The 19528-nt window shown below is 37.4% G+C and overlaps 3 protein-coding genes across 4 annotated transcripts; 2 read left to right on the top strand and 1 right to left on the bottom strand.

The window, feature by feature from the left end:
- The first annotated feature begins 6356 nt into the window (after positions 1-6356).
- LOC113753989 (tRNA(adenine(34)) deaminase, chloroplastic) lies at positions 6357-12345 on the top strand. The gene is made up of 4 exons (XM_027298285.1): positions 6357-9928; positions 10014-10101; positions 11453-11580; positions 11762-12345. Exons 1-4 carry the CDS (start codon positions 6633-6635, stop codon positions 12033-12035), a joined length of 3786 nt encoding a protein of 1261 aa, XP_027154086.1. The 5' UTR covers positions 6357-6632; the 3' UTR covers positions 12036-12345.
- Positions 12346-13592: 1247 nt separating this feature from the next.
- LOC113754033 (lysine-rich arabinogalactan protein 19) lies at positions 13593-14967 on the top strand. Its single transcript, XM_027298347.1, has 3 exons — positions 13593-14127; positions 14164-14516; positions 14637-14967. The coding sequence occupies exons 1-3, from the start codon at positions 13803-13805 to the stop codon at positions 14730-14732; spliced, it is 774 nt and encodes a 257-aa protein (XP_027154148.1). The 5' UTR covers positions 13593-13802; the 3' UTR covers positions 14733-14967.
- Positions 14799-16792, bottom strand: LOC113754034. 2 transcript variants are annotated; one of them, XM_027298348.1, is made up of 4 exons: positions 16592-16791; positions 16166-16298; positions 15649-15777; positions 14799-15053 (listed from the first exon to the last, which is right to left on the bottom strand). In XM_027298348.1, exons 1-4 carry the CDS (start codon positions 16744-16746, stop codon positions 14946-14948), a joined length of 525 nt encoding a protein of 174 aa, XP_027154149.1. In that variant the 5' UTR covers positions 16747-16791; the 3' UTR covers positions 14799-14945. The 2 variants fall into 2 exon arrangements, with proteins under 2 accessions (XP_027154149.1, XP_027154150.1); XM_027298349.1 differs by having other exon boundaries at positions 14962-15046; positions 16592-16792.
- Positions 16793-19528: the final 2736 nt, after the last annotated feature.

Raw genomic sequence — 19528 nt, 5'->3', positions numbered from 1 at the left:
GGTAGGGATTTAATTCCGTTACCCGGATCCGGATCCGGATCCGTTTTGTCAAACAAAAAAATGGGTCGGATACGGAATATAGTATTTTCCGACCCGTATTGGACCCGGATCCGGATATAAATGGATTAATATTTTAAAAAATATATATTTATTAATATAATTTGATTAAGATGATGTATTTGAGTAATCAATATAATTGGACCCGGATCCTAATCAATATAATTTGATTAGGGTGATGTATTTGAGTAAGGTTAATTTGATTTCTTTTCTTATTTGATTTTTTTTGTATTATTTAGAAATTAGTTTATAAATATATGTTTTTTTCTCATTTTTGTTAGGAATTATAAATTTTGTTAGTTTTTTTCGAGTAGACCCAGATCCGGATCCGGAACTAGAGTAAAAGACCCATCGGGTAAACGGATCGGATCCGGATCCGATATAGTGTGCCGGGTCCGGGTCTGGAATAATGAATTTCTGCCCGGACCCAGCCCGTTGACAGGCCTAGTTGAACCACATATATCAATCACGGTTTATCTATTTGGTGCTCTGAATAAAAGTAGGGTCAGTGTTATAAATTTAACAAAAGAATAAATTTTTGGTGAAAAAATATTCCAATTCGGGGGATGGGTGATAATCTTCAAGTATTAATAGTTGATCCATTTTCTTTTTTAACGGGCTTATTTGGCTCCCTAACACTCAACTTATCATAAGAAAATGGATTAATTTTCTGTATACTGATAGTGTATACACTTTCACCATTAGATGCATGATATATAATTCGAATTTAAATTTGAAACTCAAATTTTACATATGTATTGTGTATCCAACCATGATAGTATACACATTGTCAGTGTATATAAGATTTACTTGAAAAAAATACCTATCAAATTGTTAAAAGATTTGAAGTTTTCTCCCCAAACCATTTTATGTAAACTAGAAGCTATCCCTTGAAGGAGAGCCATGTTTCCAAATTTTGCTCCCAACTGTGGAATTTTGATTCTGAGACGAGTCTCATAAAAGATTATAAACTTCTAATTGATTAAATTTGTTTCCGAGAAAATCATTAACTTGATTGATAATCATTTCCATAAAAAAAAAAAAAGAGAAGGTAGTTAACAGTACTAGAAGATAGGAGAAGACAGAACTAATGAAACGAACTTTGGACAAAACACATATTTAGCACACAAACACAAGCTTCGGACAAAACTTGGAAGCAGACAAATAAACATTATCCTCCGCTAATAAGCAAGTTGATTTGGAGGAACATTATTGATTCTTGAAAAGTTGGCTGTACTATTCATTTGAAAGTACTTAATGACAATGATGCATTGATATTACGAATCAGCTTTTTATTCTAATCAATAGTACAAGAGCACATCAAAAGGGGTGTGTGGCCTCTTGGCATAGCCTTTGTCCCACAATTCTTCTAGTACTTAATTAAATAATGGTAGATTTTTTTTTTTTAAGAAAAGAACAAGCCTTGGTAATTGGCATGCGTCGATAATCAAAATCTGGTGTCTGGGGTAGTTGAAACGTACCGCCATCAATGATGTAACCTCTTCCATGTTACATCAATCGTGCAATCGTTTAAGCACGGTTCAAGCATTGGGTCATCCCTTCTTCATGGAAATCCCATTTCCTTGGTAAATTCACAATTAGCATTTTGGAAGAAGCTCAGCAGAAGTTTCATCGTCATTTCCTATGCAGCTCTATTCCATGAATCTATTACCGTTTTCGTGTCATACTTGCATTAATCAATAATGCTTTCCAATATGAAACCTTTGGCCTTTCATACCTCAATCAAATCTTGAAAATTACAGCCATAGAAAAAACAATTTAATGTAGAGTGAGAAGAGTTTCTCCTTAAATTCTTCATACTATCAATTCAAGAATCGAATATTGGATATGAATTTTCAAGAATGGATCTATAAGACGTGCTACTTCCTCTGTCCGAATTATTTAATCATGTTCGGGAAATTCAACTTTTTAAAAATAGTAATTTGATTATGATGTTTGTACTTTTCTTTCCAACTTTATTTTTACAAATTGAAATTTTAAATTTGAATGATAGCATGCATATAATTAGAAGAAGGGTTATATTGGAAAGAAAGACTAAAAGGTGTTTTGACTTTTTTAATATGATAAATGTTTTGAGATATTCCAAAATAAAAAATATAACACTTTCAATAGGACGGAGGGAGTATTTATTTCTCTTTTTCTTTGGAATTTCGAATTAATTCATCAAATTTGAGGCTCTACAAGCTAATTAATCATACTATATTGTACTTGTGGCGAGTTCTTCGTTCCTAGAAAGTTCTGAAAAGTCTTTGAAGTCAATACTCGATGTAAGGTCAAGCGCATTGGAGTTGACTTCCGTAATTTTTAAGTCAATTCTTCTCACAACACCATTATTTTCCTGCAGCTGCGTCACTTTATAATATGCTACGGCCACCACACGATGTCGCTGAATTAGTCGACTGTTGATCGCTTGACCAATCCAATCCCCGGGTAGAAGTGTATACCTATATATAACGCTGATCCCAATATTGGACTTTCGGAGCCATTTCCAGCTTCTGTTTCTTTTTTTTCCTCGCAATGGCAAGGAGATTCCAGAATAACTTTCCTTTACTAAAATTGAGACAATGGACTGAAGGAGAAATAACTGCGTCTAGATCCAAGGATTAATACCTTGACTTTTTTTTTTTTTTGGAAAAAAAATTAGAATAGTTTTACGATATAGGAGATAGCTAAACTATATTATAGTAGCACTTAACGTAAATTGGCTAATTCAACCTCTCAAAAATTTAACAAAGAAATCGATGGAGGATGCTGCATATTGTGGCTTACTGCGAAGGACCAATCCACCAATGGAATCAGTAAATGTTTCATCTAGAATGGTGCGCAAGATATCAGTAGACAAATTTTTCATTCTAGATGCTCTTACTTAATTTGAATTGTAGTATATTAAAAGTAAAATCCGTGTTCAAGAGTGGAGATGTACACACTATACATTAAAGGGCACACAAAAGATGACCTAAACTAATAAGCTTCTCGTTCAAAAACAGTTGCGTTTCTTGACTATTTCTATTTACCGAATTTGTGACATAGTCATTGATTGATGAGGGACTAAGTCGAAAATAAATGACTAAGGAAACTTTATGTTGTTTATTTGTCTCGCAAGTAACTTGTATTATAAGAAAACTTTTATGTTGTCTATTTGTCTCACAAGTAACTCAGTCTTACTGCAAATTTAGCAATTACTCGTTATAAATAAATAAATGCATAATACTCCCTCCGTCCCACTTTGATAGTCCTGTTTTCTCTTTTCGTCTGTCCCAAATTGTAGTCCACTTTCCAATTGAAGAATGTAGTTGTATTTTCACTTTTCTAAAATACCCTTATTTAATATAAGTTGTTGTTACTATAAACCTACCCTATTTAATGAGAGTTGATTCTTTTTTTACCATCAATTCAAGTTCTCATAAAATTGTACTCTATTTAATGTGAGAGTATTTTAGAAAAATAGCAATCTAAATTTATTTTTCCAACAAAATTAACTACTTTTTCTTAAACTGTGTGAAAAAAGAAACAGGACTATCAAAGTGGGACGGAGAGACTACTATATAAACCAATATGACAATGGAGATTATAGAGTGAATGGATGGATGGTAATAACCACAAAAAAGACAAGTTTTTTGAAAGTTTGCAAGTTTCTCCTAGCCTGAAAACTCCAAAAAAGTAACCAAAAAAATAAAATAAAAAATAAAAGACAAGAGACTGACAGAATGCACTTGCGCATTGGGACGGGTATCCTTAGATTCCACGACTCAGAGAACATGTACTGATGTACGTATCTGTATATACTACCCTTCTCAAAGTACATTTCTGCAACAAACAATTTTTTGTTTCTCTGACGGCATTCATTAGGTTCTGACAAGGGTATTGAATATTTAGACTGAAATTTGTCCCATTTCATTTGGCAGCCAGTTTGCCATTAGAAAAATGGCCTGCAATTCGGCAAAAAAAATAAAAAAATAAAATGGATGTCGCATTGCCAATTTGCCATTGATAAGACAAAATGTTGGTTGGATATATTATATGGCTTTAGATGCTACAGCTAGCACTTTTCTTCTGTGTGTTTTTTTAAGGGCAGAAGCACAAGTGCAGGAAATTGATTATCTCATAATCTGTCTCCTCCCCCTAGCAATCTCTGGGTGGATATAACGCCGGCAACATTAATAAGACCACCATTGTTGTTTGTTGCTTATGACTAGAAAACAAAAGGCAAAAGTCGTGTGGTAATTTGATAAAGAACCTGTACTTCTGCTACAATGTTGTGCATTTTGCAGGCTTAGCTTAACAACTTCCAATGGGCTTTTGGACATTTCTTATGTTTGTTGTGATATTAAGACGGCATTATGCCTTGAGAATCATGTTGCTTTGGTCTGTCAATTTGGAGCTTGTGTGCTGCTGGAAAACCAATGTCAATATCCTGTTGATTCTTCTTTAGGGCATCCATATTCCCTTTTTCATGTATTTTTTTTCAAATTTTTTGACAAAGACAGACTCCAAACCTAGAGGAGAACAAATGGATTTAGGGTCGAACAAAAATCCTCACAATAGCCTGATTAATGTGTTTACTAAGTTACTTATGCAGTAAATCAAAGATCCTTCTAAGAATTCTAGTAGTAAATTTTTTTTTTTTTATCTTTTTGTATCTCTAAAATGTTTATTTTGTTGTTCATCTATACGAACAAGCATGAAAGGACAAGCTAGCTAGGCAAACCTTGTAATAATCTCAAATACATAAATCCAGCAGGCATATAGCTTTTGTAACATTTAAATAAATTCCAATCTGCAAATACACTTCCCAAAACTTTGAGCTATAAATATGGATCCAACTTTGTGTTTATAAAACAATTTCAGCATCGTGTGAATTATTAGAAAATTAGGTATTTCTCTTTGTTTGAAATAAAAAATATATACATGGCATAATGTGGCTGTTGATGTAACTTTTTGAGGCAAAACAATTATAATGTTAAATTTTCGTCCTCAAAGTAAATTTCTCCCAAAATTATATACCACTAGTTTGTAGAAGAATTTGGGCGGCCAGGACAACGGGCTGACCCAGACATGTCCCCTTCGTTAATTGAGACAGTTTTATGAGTAGTGATAGTCAATGCCATTTCATGCAACTAGATGTTGAGGGGACAAATACTTAAAACGCTGAAAACATGTTTATCTCGAGGATTCATCTTTTAGACTGACAGTGTATATTAGCGGGTTTTGATGCATAACGTTGTTATTCATCTTTTTAGATTGATAGCATATATTAACATATTTTGATTCACGACATGTTATTCAAATTTGAATTTGAACTCCAATTCAAAATTGCTAGTATAACATTGACAGTAGAAGAAAAGATTAATTCTTATTTTAATGACTAACTTACGGTATAATCAATAAATTGTAATTAGTGATTTTGGAAAGCCCAATAAATGTTTGTGTGGAATGATCTTGGGCTTTTAAGTAAAAATGTCTGACCTAACTCTTAATCCGGGCAAACGAGATTGCTTCGTACTGGGCCTAGTGTAACATTTTACAGGGGTGGTTGAGGTAACCATGACCCATTCCATGCCTAAGGAAAATTCTTGAGCAAACGAGATCAAGGAAATAAGATATTAAGGGCTCGATCTCGTTTGATTATTTTAATTAATTATAGATTCTCGTTTTCGTTTGGATGGTACGGAGGGAGGGACGTGTAAGCAAGAGGTCTCGGTTCCAGTCCTCCTACTTACACTAAAAAAAAAAGAAGAAGATTATTTTAATTAATTATAGATTCTGATAACTTATTTTTTATTGCTTTTATATTACTTGATTATATATTATTTTTAATGACTAAAAAAAGATAAAATCTATAATCACACAAAAAACAATTATTCTCCCTACCCAATTTCTATAATCACATTTGGTAAAATCTAAAGCCAACGAGAACAAGGCCTTCACTAGATTAAGCTTTTAGTTTTAATTATGCTATTGCAATGCTAATCAATAATAAAGCACCACTAGCCGATTTATTTTAATACAAAAGAAATTAAACAACTAAGCTGGTGATATTTTATCCTCACGGGCAGCATCTTCAACCCTAATCAAAATAGTATGGGATTATGAATGCTGGAAAGGGACCAAAAAAAGAAAAAAAAAAATCAGGCAAAATTTTCATTTCAGTTTTTTGATGCCAGGAACCCACAAATTTTATTATACCACCCGGATTTAACATTTAAGCCGTAGAAGGAAATGATAAACTCTTACCTCAGTTCAATTTAACTCGACTCAATTGAGTAGCACTACAATAGTGCAATTTGATTTTCGATGAGCAAAAAAGGAACCCACAGGGGAAAAAAATAAAGGGGGAAAACTAAAAATAGAAATAAAAAACGAAGTGCTGAATTTTCCCAATCTGAACCAAAGCAGGCTCATCATCACATGTGTTCTAATCTTTTACTCGACTGCTACTCCAGCTTAACGAATCCGAGAAAGATTCTGTCAAAACCCACTTCCCATCTCATCTCCAGGTAACTCTGTCCTTCCCTCCATCCCTCCCTCCACACGCACAACACACACTGGAAGCAATGCAGAACACTTATATAAGCTCAAGTTTCCAACTAAGGTGTAAAGGGCCATTTTCATTTTCCTTCAATGACTATTCTTGCTGCTTAAATGATAGAATTGATCGAAACCCGTTATTGTATTCATCATCATCATGTTGTTCTTGTTGTGGAAATTCGCTGTATAGCAGATTTCCCATTTCTAGTCCTAGCTTTTTATATGGTTTAAGGCAGTCTAATTTGATTCAATGGTCACCCTGTAAAAAACTGATCTTGAATGGTTTAGACCGGTTCACTAGTAGTAGATGTCCTTTTGATGTTGGAAGAAGCTGTTACTGTGAGAAAGATTACATTTTGAAGGGGAGGAATTTGGGAAAAGGGGGGATTAGGAGGATGGTTTTTGAGGAAAAGAGTGAATGGAGTGATTTTTGTGATGATAGTAATGGAATTGATGAGGTTGAGATTATGCTTAATTTGTTGGCTGAGGATGTTAGTGACGAGTGCTATAGTATTAGGAAGGGAAGCAGGAAGTCGTCTAGGGTTAAAGTGGAGAAGAGAGGGAATGGCCGGAAGAATAATCTGAGGAGACGGACGAAAAATGGTGATTTGGGTGTTTTGGAGAGTCAATCTAAGTTTGAGTATGAAGAGAAGGTGATTAGGTCGAAGGAGCGGGAAATGGGGCTGAAAGAGGATGATAGGAGAGAAAAAGAGAGGGCCATCCTACTGAGAAGGGAGAATGTTAGAATGAGGGCTAGAATGAGGGCTAAGGAGGATAAGAAGGACAGTTTGTTGAGAGAAGAAAAAGTGAGAGAGGAAGAAAGGGAGAAACATTTGAGGGAAAATTGGAGAGAAAGGGTGAGGGTTGAAGAGGGGGAAGATTTGTCCAGAAGACAGGACCATGGGCAAAGGGTCAGGAAAAATGGATCAAGTTGTTCGTCTTATTACTCATTTTCTTCGGGTGATTTTGAGATTGATAATGAAGCTCAGCATGAGCAGGAGGAGTGTGAGGGAGAATTATCAAGAGGATACATGAGAGACTCGAGAAGGAATGAAGGAGTTGTGTCTGATGAAGTTCAGGAAGAGTATCATAGGCACGGGGATTATTCAAAGAAACAAGGGGATGTGTTGAGAAAAGAAAATACTCAAGTGGTTTTTTCTGGAGCATCATCTGCTGTTGAGGGCGAGTGGAGAAAAAAATCAGAGAAGAGGCTTACTGATGCCTCCATGGAAGAAACCGAATTGAGCAAGGAACTTGCAGACAAGCAATCAAGGTATAGAGAGATCGAACAAAGTGCTTATGGAGAAAGTGCGAGGTTTGATGATAAGAACAAAAAATTGAACTTGGCGGTGAAATTTGATAGGGAAACCAGAGAGCAGCACGGGCAAACACATGACAGCGAAACAAGAATGAAATCTAAACAATTCACAGAGATGTCCAAGGCTCATGTTGCTGATACAGAAACTTCTTCTGCATTCCATAAGCTCTATCATGGTAGGAATGAAAGTTCTTCGAAATCCATGAGTTCTGAGAGAAAAGAAAGCGACCATCATATTGCAGCTGGTCACCTAAGCAGGGAAGATGAATATAGGAGGAACTCGAGCAAACTCACTGAAGTATCAAAAATTCAAGAAATGGACGTTAGAGGGACGTCTAGTGCAGTGAGACAATCTGATATTAGAATGAAGAAGCAGGAAGATTATTCAAGTATGGACCTGAATTCTGTAAACAACAGAGAAGAGCAATATCGCCATGCTAGCCAGAGCAGCAGATTGCTGGACTCGAACGAAAAGTATAACCAAGTGACTCAAAATGTGCATTCAGAAAGTACTTCAGTTTCAAAGAAGGAAACTCAACATAGCATGGAAAAACACGAAGCAAAATCGAGCTCTATTCATAAGTCAGATCTTGGATTGAGAGAACGCTTAGAGATGACTACAAAAAGTAAAAATGGTGTATCTGATGTGGCTGCTGATAATGAAAGAACCAGTATAGTAACAGAACCTCCTTCTCAGTTACTAGTCAGAGTTTCAGTTCATGGTGAATCAGCAAGTGGATCAGCAACTGAACAAAGTGCTGATGGCTTTACTGTATTACATGAACAAAGTCACACTACAGGCGATCAGGCCCAGGGGGAGCCTCAGAAATTTTTGTCACATGAAGATGCACTTGGATCAGCTGATCGATTACAAAAATCTTCTGCTCATTATATTGAAGAGTATGTTCAGAAGGTGAGGAATGAGATTTCTACCTCTGAACCCAGTGATGTGAAGAAAACGTATGAAACAAAATTGGTGCATGAGGAAAAGGATAGTCTTAATTCATACAGCTCTAGAGTTTCTCAATCAAGGGAACAGGACTCTAGGAGTTTATCTCAGAGTTCTGGAATCAAAGGCCCTTCAGATGAAAGTTGGGATGTAGCTGAACCATCTATGCAGGAACATCTTGAAACAGGAAGAATAAAGACTGAAAACAATAATGGGACCACCGTCGTCAAGAGAACTGGCAGGTCTTTGTGGAACATCATTGGAGATATAGTTCGCTTGCGCTGGGCTTCACGTTCTGAACATGGTTCAACGGCAAAATCAGGTGGAAAGAGTTCCCCAAATCAATCTATGAGTAGTGAAACATGGTTTTCTGGCCATGACCCTGATGAAAATGTTCATGTGGAGACAAAAGGAGATAGGGTAATCTTAACAGAAGAATCAACTTCTGTCAACCAGCAGCAAGACGAAAAAGATTGTTCTCAAAGTCAAGGGCAGGTTTCCAGCTTATCAAGTTCAAAAGGTGAGATGAAGCAGACAGGAGGAGGATCCTTGTCCTCATCAAGCGTCTTGCAAAGAGATTCATCCATTCAAAGGAATTCTTTTCGTACTGGTGAAACAACTTCTGAGAGGAAGTCTGAAGCTTCATTTCCTGAAAGCAGAGCAGCAGAATCATCAGTTACACTGCCTTCCTTGCAGCTTAGAAGATCGCCTGTTGTAGGAGAAAACTCAGCATCTAGGAAAGCTGAAGGATCAGGCAGTGGCACAGTTGTACAGATTGATACACCAGTTCCAACTACTCTGACAGAAAATCCTAGGTCTGTGAGCAAGAACGAGGAATTGGAAAGACGGAAACTTGGAAGGAGTGATCAAGTTGTAAAAGACAGGTTTGATGAATGGGAGGCAGCATATAGGCTTGAAATGGAGCAAAGAAGGGTTGATGAAATGTTCATGAGGGAAGCACTGTTAGAAGCAAAAAAAGCTGCTGACAGTTGGGAGGTGCCTGTTGGTGCTGTGCTGGTGAGAGATGGGAAGATAATTGCTCGTGGATATAACCTGTAAGTTGTAGTTTGTTTGTCATTTTTACATTTTTTTAAAAATTATTGGAAGCAGTTATTTGAGGTAATTCATATGATATTTCAGAGTAGAAGAGTTGCGTGACTCCACTGCTCATGCGGAAATAAATTGCATACGGGAGGCATCAAACTTACTTCGGACATGGAGACTCTCGGTAAGCTTTTTCTACTTCTTATGGTTCAATTGTATTCTCAAAAGGACCCTTTTCAGATGACTTTGGAACTTCATAGATCGTTAGTAAATTGTGAAATTATATGTTTGTAATGCCTATATGAGAAGCATGGTGAGTTTATAGATACAATAGAACATAGACTATTAGTATTGCAAAATGTGTTATAGTTGCATTAACTTTTGGAGGACCTTAAAAAGTATATGCATGTCACTTAACTAATTTTGGATGATTTTGGTGCAATCTGAGCTGTGGATTATGGGTTCCGCATAGAAGTTGTATTTTTCCATATAAGAATGTGTTTACTATTTCTAAATGCCAAAGTGTAATTTGAAAGGGGACCAACATATATTACCTTTATATTTTCTCCCTATGTAATGTGACTCTTTACTTGTACCTCTGTTGGACTCTTCACTTTTAAACTGGAGTGCCTGTATTCACTGTACTCCTGTACCCAAGTCCCAGTAATATAGTTTTCTCTTGCTTGTCCGTTTCAAGTTAAAATATAACTGTAATAAAATCAATTGGAGCACATGGTTGGGTTGAAAATTTAGAAGAAAAGAGGAGACATCTAAACCTTGAGTTTGGTGTTTTTTTGAGAAGTCTGAAACAGGAGGGGAAGTTAAATTGGATTTTTGCTCCTTCACACAGAAATCCTGCTTCTCCTGCAATTGAGTGAGTATTAGGTCCTTTAAACCTTACAAACTCTATCCTCAGTTTTTGAACAGGACAAAGTGTAATGATCATGCGTAGACCTATTTATGAGCTTGTATTTCCTACCTGTATTTGATAAGAATCATTCAGCTGCCTGTTACTGGCACAAAGAATTGAGCAACTAGGCCATCCACTCAAGCAAAACTTCGTGTATTCTCTGGAGGAAGTGCTTTTCATTACTACTGCAACGAACTACTATATAATCCAACTTGAATGCATGTTTGCACTAGTTTGGTTTTCCATGAGTTCTGCATGTTTATCAAAGAATATCATACTATGTCTTCTAATCCATCTACTTATTTGTTTCTTATTACTGTGATTTCGTTATATATTCCTACTCAGTGAAGCAAGCCAAGATTTTGACTTTTCATAAATTATAAACATCACCCTGTTATTGACTTCTAACTAGAGTTATAGAATGGTAAAAAGGTGGGCCTCTGATTTTTGTGTTTAGACTGCCATTTATGCAGTTGTGATAGTTGTGTTAGTCACTTTGTGGTTGAAGTTTTCAATTTGTGTTAAAGGAACACTTTAGTTGGTTTATCTCTAGCACTACATGCACCTTGATTCTCTGCAAGTAGTCGAGCAATGCCATTCGTTATTCAAATTTCTTTGTTTGTAGGAAACGACACTGTATGTTACCCTTGAACCATGCCCCATGTGTGCCGGAGCAATACTTCAAGCTAGAATTGACACCGTCGTTTGGGGAGCTCCTAATAAGCTTCTAGGAGCTGATGGGAGCTGGATTAGGTAAGCAATATCATATATTTTCTCTAGATTGTGCTCGAAGAAATTTCATAGTTCTTTTCCATTGGTGCAATAGGAACTTAATTCTCCTGTCTGCATACCTTTCTCGATAATTACTATGGAGTACTTTGTTTGGACATCCCTTTTTTCTTTCCTTGTATGATCTTTCATCAATAATCTGCAGGCTTTTCCCAAATGGTGAGGGAGGAAGTGGATTGGAGTTATCAGATAAGCCTCCTGCTCCTGTTCATCCCTTTCACCCGAAAATAGTAGTTCGACGTGGAGTACTGGCAGCAGAATGTGCTGACACAATGCAGCATTTCTTTCAACTGAGGAGAAAGAAGGACAATAAATCAGAAACAACCACCCCACCTTCGTGTTTGCCCATTTCACACCATCACCCGTCAAGGTTTTTGACCAAGATTCATGATGCGTTCCATCTTATGTTCTGCTTGTAATTGATCAGATGGTGTGACTCATTATGGATGCTGTAAAATAAAGTCTTAGAAGTTAAGCTGTCAAAAAATCCAACTTTGTGTTCATTCTCATGTTTCTACAAAGGAAAGATGAGAAAGGGGATGTAGGAACCCTTTTTTGGAGAAAATTTTCTAAGGGTCCATAGTGTCTGGTAGTCACAATGTTGTAGCGCCTTGGCTTCTGGGAATCACATTGTTGTACAGAGACATGATGTCACTGCACCAACTAAACTTTCTTATTTGTCTTCCACGGAAGTGTTATGTGATGAAGCTCTTTTAGCAACTTAATACATCCCTTCCTCTGTGATAAAGCTTTTTAGAAACTTATGAACCTTTAAGTTTTGAATTGAAGATCCCCAAACAATCTTCTTTTGTATGCATTGTGATGAAAGTCCGTTAACAAGTCATGTTAAGTTTGAACCCTAGTACAAAATCCTCAACACGAAGAAGCTGTCGGTGTGATGGTTGGAACTTAATTTGAGAAAATGAGCTTTCACACAAGTTTAAACACAGTCATTTTCCATCTTACTGGACACGAATGACTTGCTGGTAAAAATCATTCAACAATAAGATGTGACATGAAAACAAGGGGTTCTAGAACGTCAAGGTGTCAGGCATTAGAAATGGTTAATAATTTAATTTACTGACATTTTTTTTTATTTTGAAGTAAACTTGAGGGTTATTTAGCTATTTTAATTGGCTTCTTGCTACAAACAATTTCGTTTTTGCGGTTGTAAGCCTACAGATACTAGTTGTTTACTCCATTTATAAGAAGCAAATCACAAATGTGTTCTCTCTGAGGTAACATTAGCTTAGGTTCTAACTGAACATGTTTTAGATTTCGTTTCAAAGAAAGTTGTCCAGAGATCGTGTAAACCTAGTTTCAAGTTTAGATTCAGGAGCAAAAGGTTGTTAGCTTAAAGAGTAAGTGATGAAATAAAGTGTTGGATTTGTTAGAAGTTCGGTGCATCAATTCAAAGCAAGAGGCTTAAAACTCCTGCTGTGGGAAGATTAGTGGCTACGCACAACAGGGAAAAAAGATCAAGAAATGCTGTAAAGATGGTAGCTTGAATGGCTATTCTTGAATTTGATAAAGACTCCATAACCAAGTTCAGTTCTCATGTTCTAATCATGAATTCTGTTACCGATTAGCAGTGGGTGGTCCAAGGATGGTAAGCAGTCTTTGTTGGCACAACGCTGGCACCATAATCTTTACATAACCTACCATTAATCAACTGCCTCTAATACACCACATGCTTTGTTGATGATAATAAATAGTGGTTAAGGATTTTCTGCATCAACCTCAAGGTTAAGCTTTCATAATCTTTGTTGTTCTCACATCTTAGTACAGAAGATGTCAGTAATTATTTCCCCCCTTTCTCTTGCTTTTCTTTTTTAGTGACAAAATTATCAGCAGTTAAAAATAGACTAAAATGGAGGGTTGACAGATCGTAGAATCTCAGATATGAACTCAGGAGACATTCTGAAAGCAAGAATCTACCACTCTTTTTTTCAATATCTAGAAGCATATGTCAACGCATGATTGCCATTTTACGAAGCCCAAATTTATGCCATTCTATCATTAGCCTTCCCAACTGATCTAACTTGACAATCAATAGGGGAGCTGTAGCACTCACAGGAAAACTACATTTCTCCCTCCAAATTACCAACCCTTTACTCCAAGGGTGTCTGGAACTGCATACTTGTATATATAAGATCCAATTTGTCAATCAGTCCAAACAACACAAAATGGCCACATCTCCGTGGCTTTTCCTCTCAGCATCTTTTGCTGTTTTTCTAGCCTTAGCCAACGCACAAGCACCTGCAGCTTCTCCTTCTAATGTTCCAACCACTACACCTCCACCTTCTAACCCACCTGCAGCCACGACGCAGCCACCTGTGACTTCGGCAGCTCCATCTAATCCTCCTACAACATCACCATCACCTAAACTGCCACCAGCCTCGAGCCCTGTCACACCACCACCTCAATCTCCCCCACCACAAACACCACCACCTCAATCCCCTCCACCACAGCCACCACAAAGTTCACCTGTCTCGAGTCCAACACAACCACCAGCATTGCCACCGCCAGCCCCCATTGTTTCACCACCAGCATTGCCACCTGCAGTACCTCCACCGCAGGTACCTCCTCCTCCAGTCCAACCTCCACCAGCACCTGCACCAGTGATCGCATCACCAGCCCCAGCACCAGCAGTACCTGCACCGGTTCCACCACCTAAGGCCCCACCAACCCCAGCCCCAGCTCCACCTATTAAACCACCAGCCCCAGCACCAGAGTTAGTACCTTCGCCTGCGCCAGCTCGACACAAGCATAAAAGAAAGAGGAAGCACAGGAGGCATCATGCACCAGCACCAGCACCCACACCCCCCAGCCCTCCTGCACCACCTACGGTTGAAGGTTCAGCTGTAACCACACCAGCACCATCACCCACTCTTGACTTGGTAATGTGTCTGCCAACAAGTGCTAATGCAAAATGCCTACTTTGTGTATTAAGTTAATACACTGATTGAATGATTATCAATATTTCACAAGATAACACGTATCTCTTCATTTGGTTTCAGAATGGAGCAGCATCATTTCTGCGGCTTCAAGGAAGATCAAGTATGTGGTCCGGCGTAGGATTAGCAATCACTGCTCTATTAGTTATCATCAACTAATTAGAAACTGTGTTGGAGAGGCATCATTGTGTAGCCATACATGAGAAGAAATTTAGAAGCAGGGTATTCATGGTAAATAATTCAATGAACGGGACTGCAGAACCATGATTCCAGATATGCAAATTGATTTCATTTGTCAATCGATATGAAACAAATATGAAATGTAACTACGATACAGCCATAATGCATCTTGATTGTGGAATGAAACTTCCATTAACATCTATTTGCATTTGAATCTGAATCCATTTCCTCTCTGAAATCATACTCAACCACCAGTCCAAGATTGTCCACTAATTTGTGATGTTGGCGACAACCTGAACACTGAACAGTAGCAATATGACTCAGGAAGCAAAGCAGCAAGGACGCAAGTGAGAAATAGTCAAAATATAATATGCTTTGCTTTCTCATCAGTAACTAAATTATCCCGCGACAAGTGCCAGAGAGCTTCATCCCCACACCAGTTAAGAAACATGCTCTTGGTGGATAATCAAATTCCATGGCATTGTTCAAAAGGAGAAAATGGAAAGAGTAACAGAGATGGAGAGAATAGAACCAAAATCACTTTAGGTGCTTTATGATAAGAAAGAAGGACAGAATTGTTGGAATCAAAGTACAACCCATTGTTAGACATTGATCAAACCAAAAAAGGCAGCGAGAGACATGAAAAATTCATTATTGAACTTCCAAACTCTCATGCATCATATGATTAGTTCACTTTCTTCTCTTGCCAAAAGATAAAAAGGCAACAGAATGTTGTTCTGTCTTTTGACTATCTTAGTTTCTTACCTGAGTTTCTTTTTTTTTCCGTAAGTATTTTCTTTCCTGAGTTATAAACTAAAGTAGAACAATTAATGGCTTGCAATCAATAGGTGAACTGATCCAAAAAGGACATAGTCAAGAATCAATGTACAAATACCTGCACAAATACTGTTCCTCTTTCATAAGCTAATCTGTTTACTAACTTCTCTGATCTTGAACCACATAAATTACAAGTGAATTTCACCAATAAACTCCTTCTTGGAAGTTTAATATCAAAGGCTGCATCCTGCAAGCGAACATTTGCTAAGCAAAACCAAGTAGAAAAAGATGCACTTCAGAAATAGAAAACACTTCAGAAAAATTCAGAAAGCATAATTAATTCCTCAACCATATGTAAAGTAATGAGATACTCACACTTAAAAACAGCAGCAACAAGGTCAAATAGCAAGAACATATACCCGGTTTTGCATATTGATAGGATAGAATTCTTATACAAAACAATAGAGCGTGGAATATTATAGCTAGTAAACAATCCAGACAGCGCACAAATTTCCAAAAATGTGCACATATATATGTATGAAACATGCTATTTGAAATCCACTAGTCCTGCTCCTCAACAGACATTATAAATAAATTCATTGCAGAAAGGTAACAACAAAAAAGTATTCAAATACCTGTGGAGAATGACTTGAATTTGAGGCTTCCCTTGATTCTGGGTATACACCAGCATTATCTCCCACTAAACAAGACAATACTGGCACCCCAAGAAACTGCTTTGATGTTATTTTTCTTTGGCAAACCCTCGACCTGCAAAACCCAATAAATTATGGAAGAAACTCTACATTGGTGCCGCATTTATATGCATAGAAGTACAGAAAGATAAAATCTTTGCTTTAAAGGCGAGACTATCTTAACGCAAAAACCCAGTAGAAATATATTAGAAAGAATCCCAGTAAAAATTAGGCCAAATTAATGTAAAAAAAAAACAACAAAATAAGGAAAACATGTCTAGGTTCAAGAACATGCATAGGCATAAACATTGATTTTTTTTTATGGGTTTAGCAAGTTATAATAATTTTGAGCAAAGCAGGAAAATTTACCTTGAGGATTTTATAACGAAATTGGGTGGTGGTCTGGAGGAGGGTGGGAGAGAAAGAAAGGTAATGGGGAGATGGCGTTTATGGTTGGTGAATGCTGAGATATTCGGAGTGTTCAAGCCGACAGAAGCATCAAACCCCCATGTGGTTGAAGCCATTTTTTCTTTGGCAAGAGCATGACTGAATTACTGGATATTTAGTTAGTTAATTTTTCTTTATTCAGGGGTCTAATTAGAAAAATAGATAACATAGAGGATAATATGGCTAATAGTACATATTCGTAACTAGAACGACGTCGGTGACTCCTTCTATACCATACGTTCCCCTCTAGGGGTGGGCACGGGTCGGATACTCGCCCCGAACGACAATTGGCTGACCCGACCCTAACATATCGGATCGCTATTTTTTTTACCCTAATCCGCTCCGATTATCCCCGGGTACCCGATCCTCGGATACCCGAAAAAATAGGGGCGGGTCATAGGGTACCCGCCCCTATTTAAAGAATGCAAATTCTTGTATATGAACCTGCCGTACGTGATTAATCCAGCCAAAACAAAGACAATAGCAGCATTCGTTTCAAACTAGACAAAGACAATAGCATATTCAATTCTCAATAGTTCAGACTTGTGTCAACAACTTGAATGTCAACAAATACAATAAAATTTCAAGAAAAATTACAATCCCTAAAATGTTTTATCAACCTCAACCTTCTACAACACATTAAGGAGCACAATCTTCAAGAATAATCAATCTTCAATATTAATAATAGAATGGTCCTCTGTCAAACCTGAAAAAAAATTAGCTCTGCAACAAGACACGTTAGGATCTATGCAGCTTATTTTGACCCTGAAACTAGTGAATTTGATCAAACACAGATGGACAAACTTACTCTTATTCTTGATCCTACTGATGAGTTCATTTGGACTGATGATATGTGTAATCAGGTTTACTCTTATTTCCAAGAACTTGTGGATCATTACGAGGTAACTTTTTTCTTTTTTTTCACTTTGCTTAATTATTTAATTCATGGAACAGGAACTTGCTTTTTCGTTCTCTTTTTTTTCCCAGTTTTTGTCATGTTGGCTGAATTAGGATGATTAGTACTATAGCAGGTCTTAAATTACGTTTACATTATTATTTTCTGGACTATCTGTCCTAGGCTCCTAGCCATCACAATTTGCAAGATGCAGCAGCATTCAAGCACTAAGACTACTCAACAAATCAAAGTTTTCACTGAAGGTCGGCATTCTAAAAAAAACAAAAAAACAAACCTGCAGATGAAGATCGGTGTAGAACTTCTGCTTGAGGCTTGAGAAATCTGTTGAACAGTCTGCTTGAGGCTTGCAGAAATCGAAATCCAAAGTCTCTGTTGAATCGTCTGCTTGAGGAGGCTTGCAGGCTTGAGTTCAACTTGACAAAATTGAAGAGATGGAGAAAGGGAGTTTTCGAGAAAGAGAAGGAGAAAGTAAAGTGTCGGCCGCTGATCTGAATGGATGACCATTCCAAATTTTCCAATTGACCTTAGGGTTAATAACTTTAAGATATTACACAATTACCCTATATTTTTAATATTTATATATTATACCTCCGGGTCGGGTACCCGCGGGTTTTTATTTCTATGATCCGTATCCGTATCCGAATGTTTAGGGTACCCGACCCTATCTGATCCGTTGATAAAAATCGGATCGGGTATCCTATTTTTCGGTGCGGATCGGATTGGATTTCTCGGGTTTTCGAGTTTTCGGATTTTTTTGCCCACCCCTATTCCCCTCCTTCCAAAGCAAAAGTTTTTAATGATTCGTCCTAAGTATTTTCCATTTAATGATTTGTGACCTTGGAACATTGGCTAGAGCAGGCTTGTAGTAGAATTTCTGGAACAAAAAGGTTGGGCTTAATTTCCCTTTTACACCCCTCAATTTGTCCCAAATCAAAAAGATCAATTAGAAGCTAAGCCCAATTTATTTCAGTTCCTAATAATCCAAAACTTGACCGAATTACAATTACAAGCTATAGTAAAAGCCTACAAATAGAGTGGTTCTAAACACTTGATATAACGAAGTACTAGAAATATTTGGAGGGTCTCACGCCTTTGTACTCTGGTAAGAGTCGCAGAAAATATTTTATTACCTTACAAGTTATGACTAGGGCTGCAAACGAACTGGTTCGCGAGCGGCTCGATGTCAGGATCCTATTTGCATAATCGAGGAATTTGGGGGAAAATCAAGCTCGGATGAGCTTGATGAGAAGAAATTGCAGAGGGAAGCGTGTGAAGAAGGAGAAAGAAAGAGAAGAGAAGAGAGAGAGAGAGAGAGAGGAGAGGGAAAAATGAAATTCAGTTAATTTCTTTCTTACATGGATCCTTGGCCCAATCATATTTATACAAGTCGAATGAAATAACTTCCACGTAACTAATTCTGTTATGGAGCATGTGCTCCTACACCGACTCAACTAATTGGCTAAACGACATCGTCCCACTAAATGATTAGTTAAACGACATCGTGTTACTTATTCTTATATGCTACTTAGTTGCATCAAAACGTCATCGTCACAGTGTTAATTCCTGCTACCCTGACATTGCCTCCCCCAAAGATTAAGTCTTGTCCTCAAGACTGGAAATGAGGAAACTGGGATAGGATGAAATCCTTATCTTCCCAAGATGCTTCTTCCGCTCCCAATTGGCACCATTTGATTAGAAGTTGAATGACTGGCTGTCCATTGCGCAGAATTACTCTCCTTTGCAACACAGCTTCTGGTTGTAGGGAACATTGGTCAGCATTGTCAAATTCAGGTAAAGTCTTTGACACCTGTTGTACTGGTCCAATCTTTTTCTTCAGTAATGACATATGGAAGACAGGATGGATTCTGGCTTCTGCAGGCAATTTGAGGCAGTAGGCCACTGGTCCTACCTTAGCTTCCACCTGAAAAGGGCCATAGAACCTG

Source organism: Coffea eugenioides, chromosome 11 (genome assembly GCF_003713205.1).
Source record: "Coffea eugenioides isolate CCC68of chromosome 11, Ceug_1.0, whole genome shotgun sequence".
NCBI classification, from domain to species: Eukaryota; Viridiplantae; Streptophyta; class Magnoliopsida; order Gentianales; family Rubiaceae; genus Coffea; species Coffea eugenioides.
This window is presented reverse-complemented; position numbering and strand designations above follow the sequence as displayed.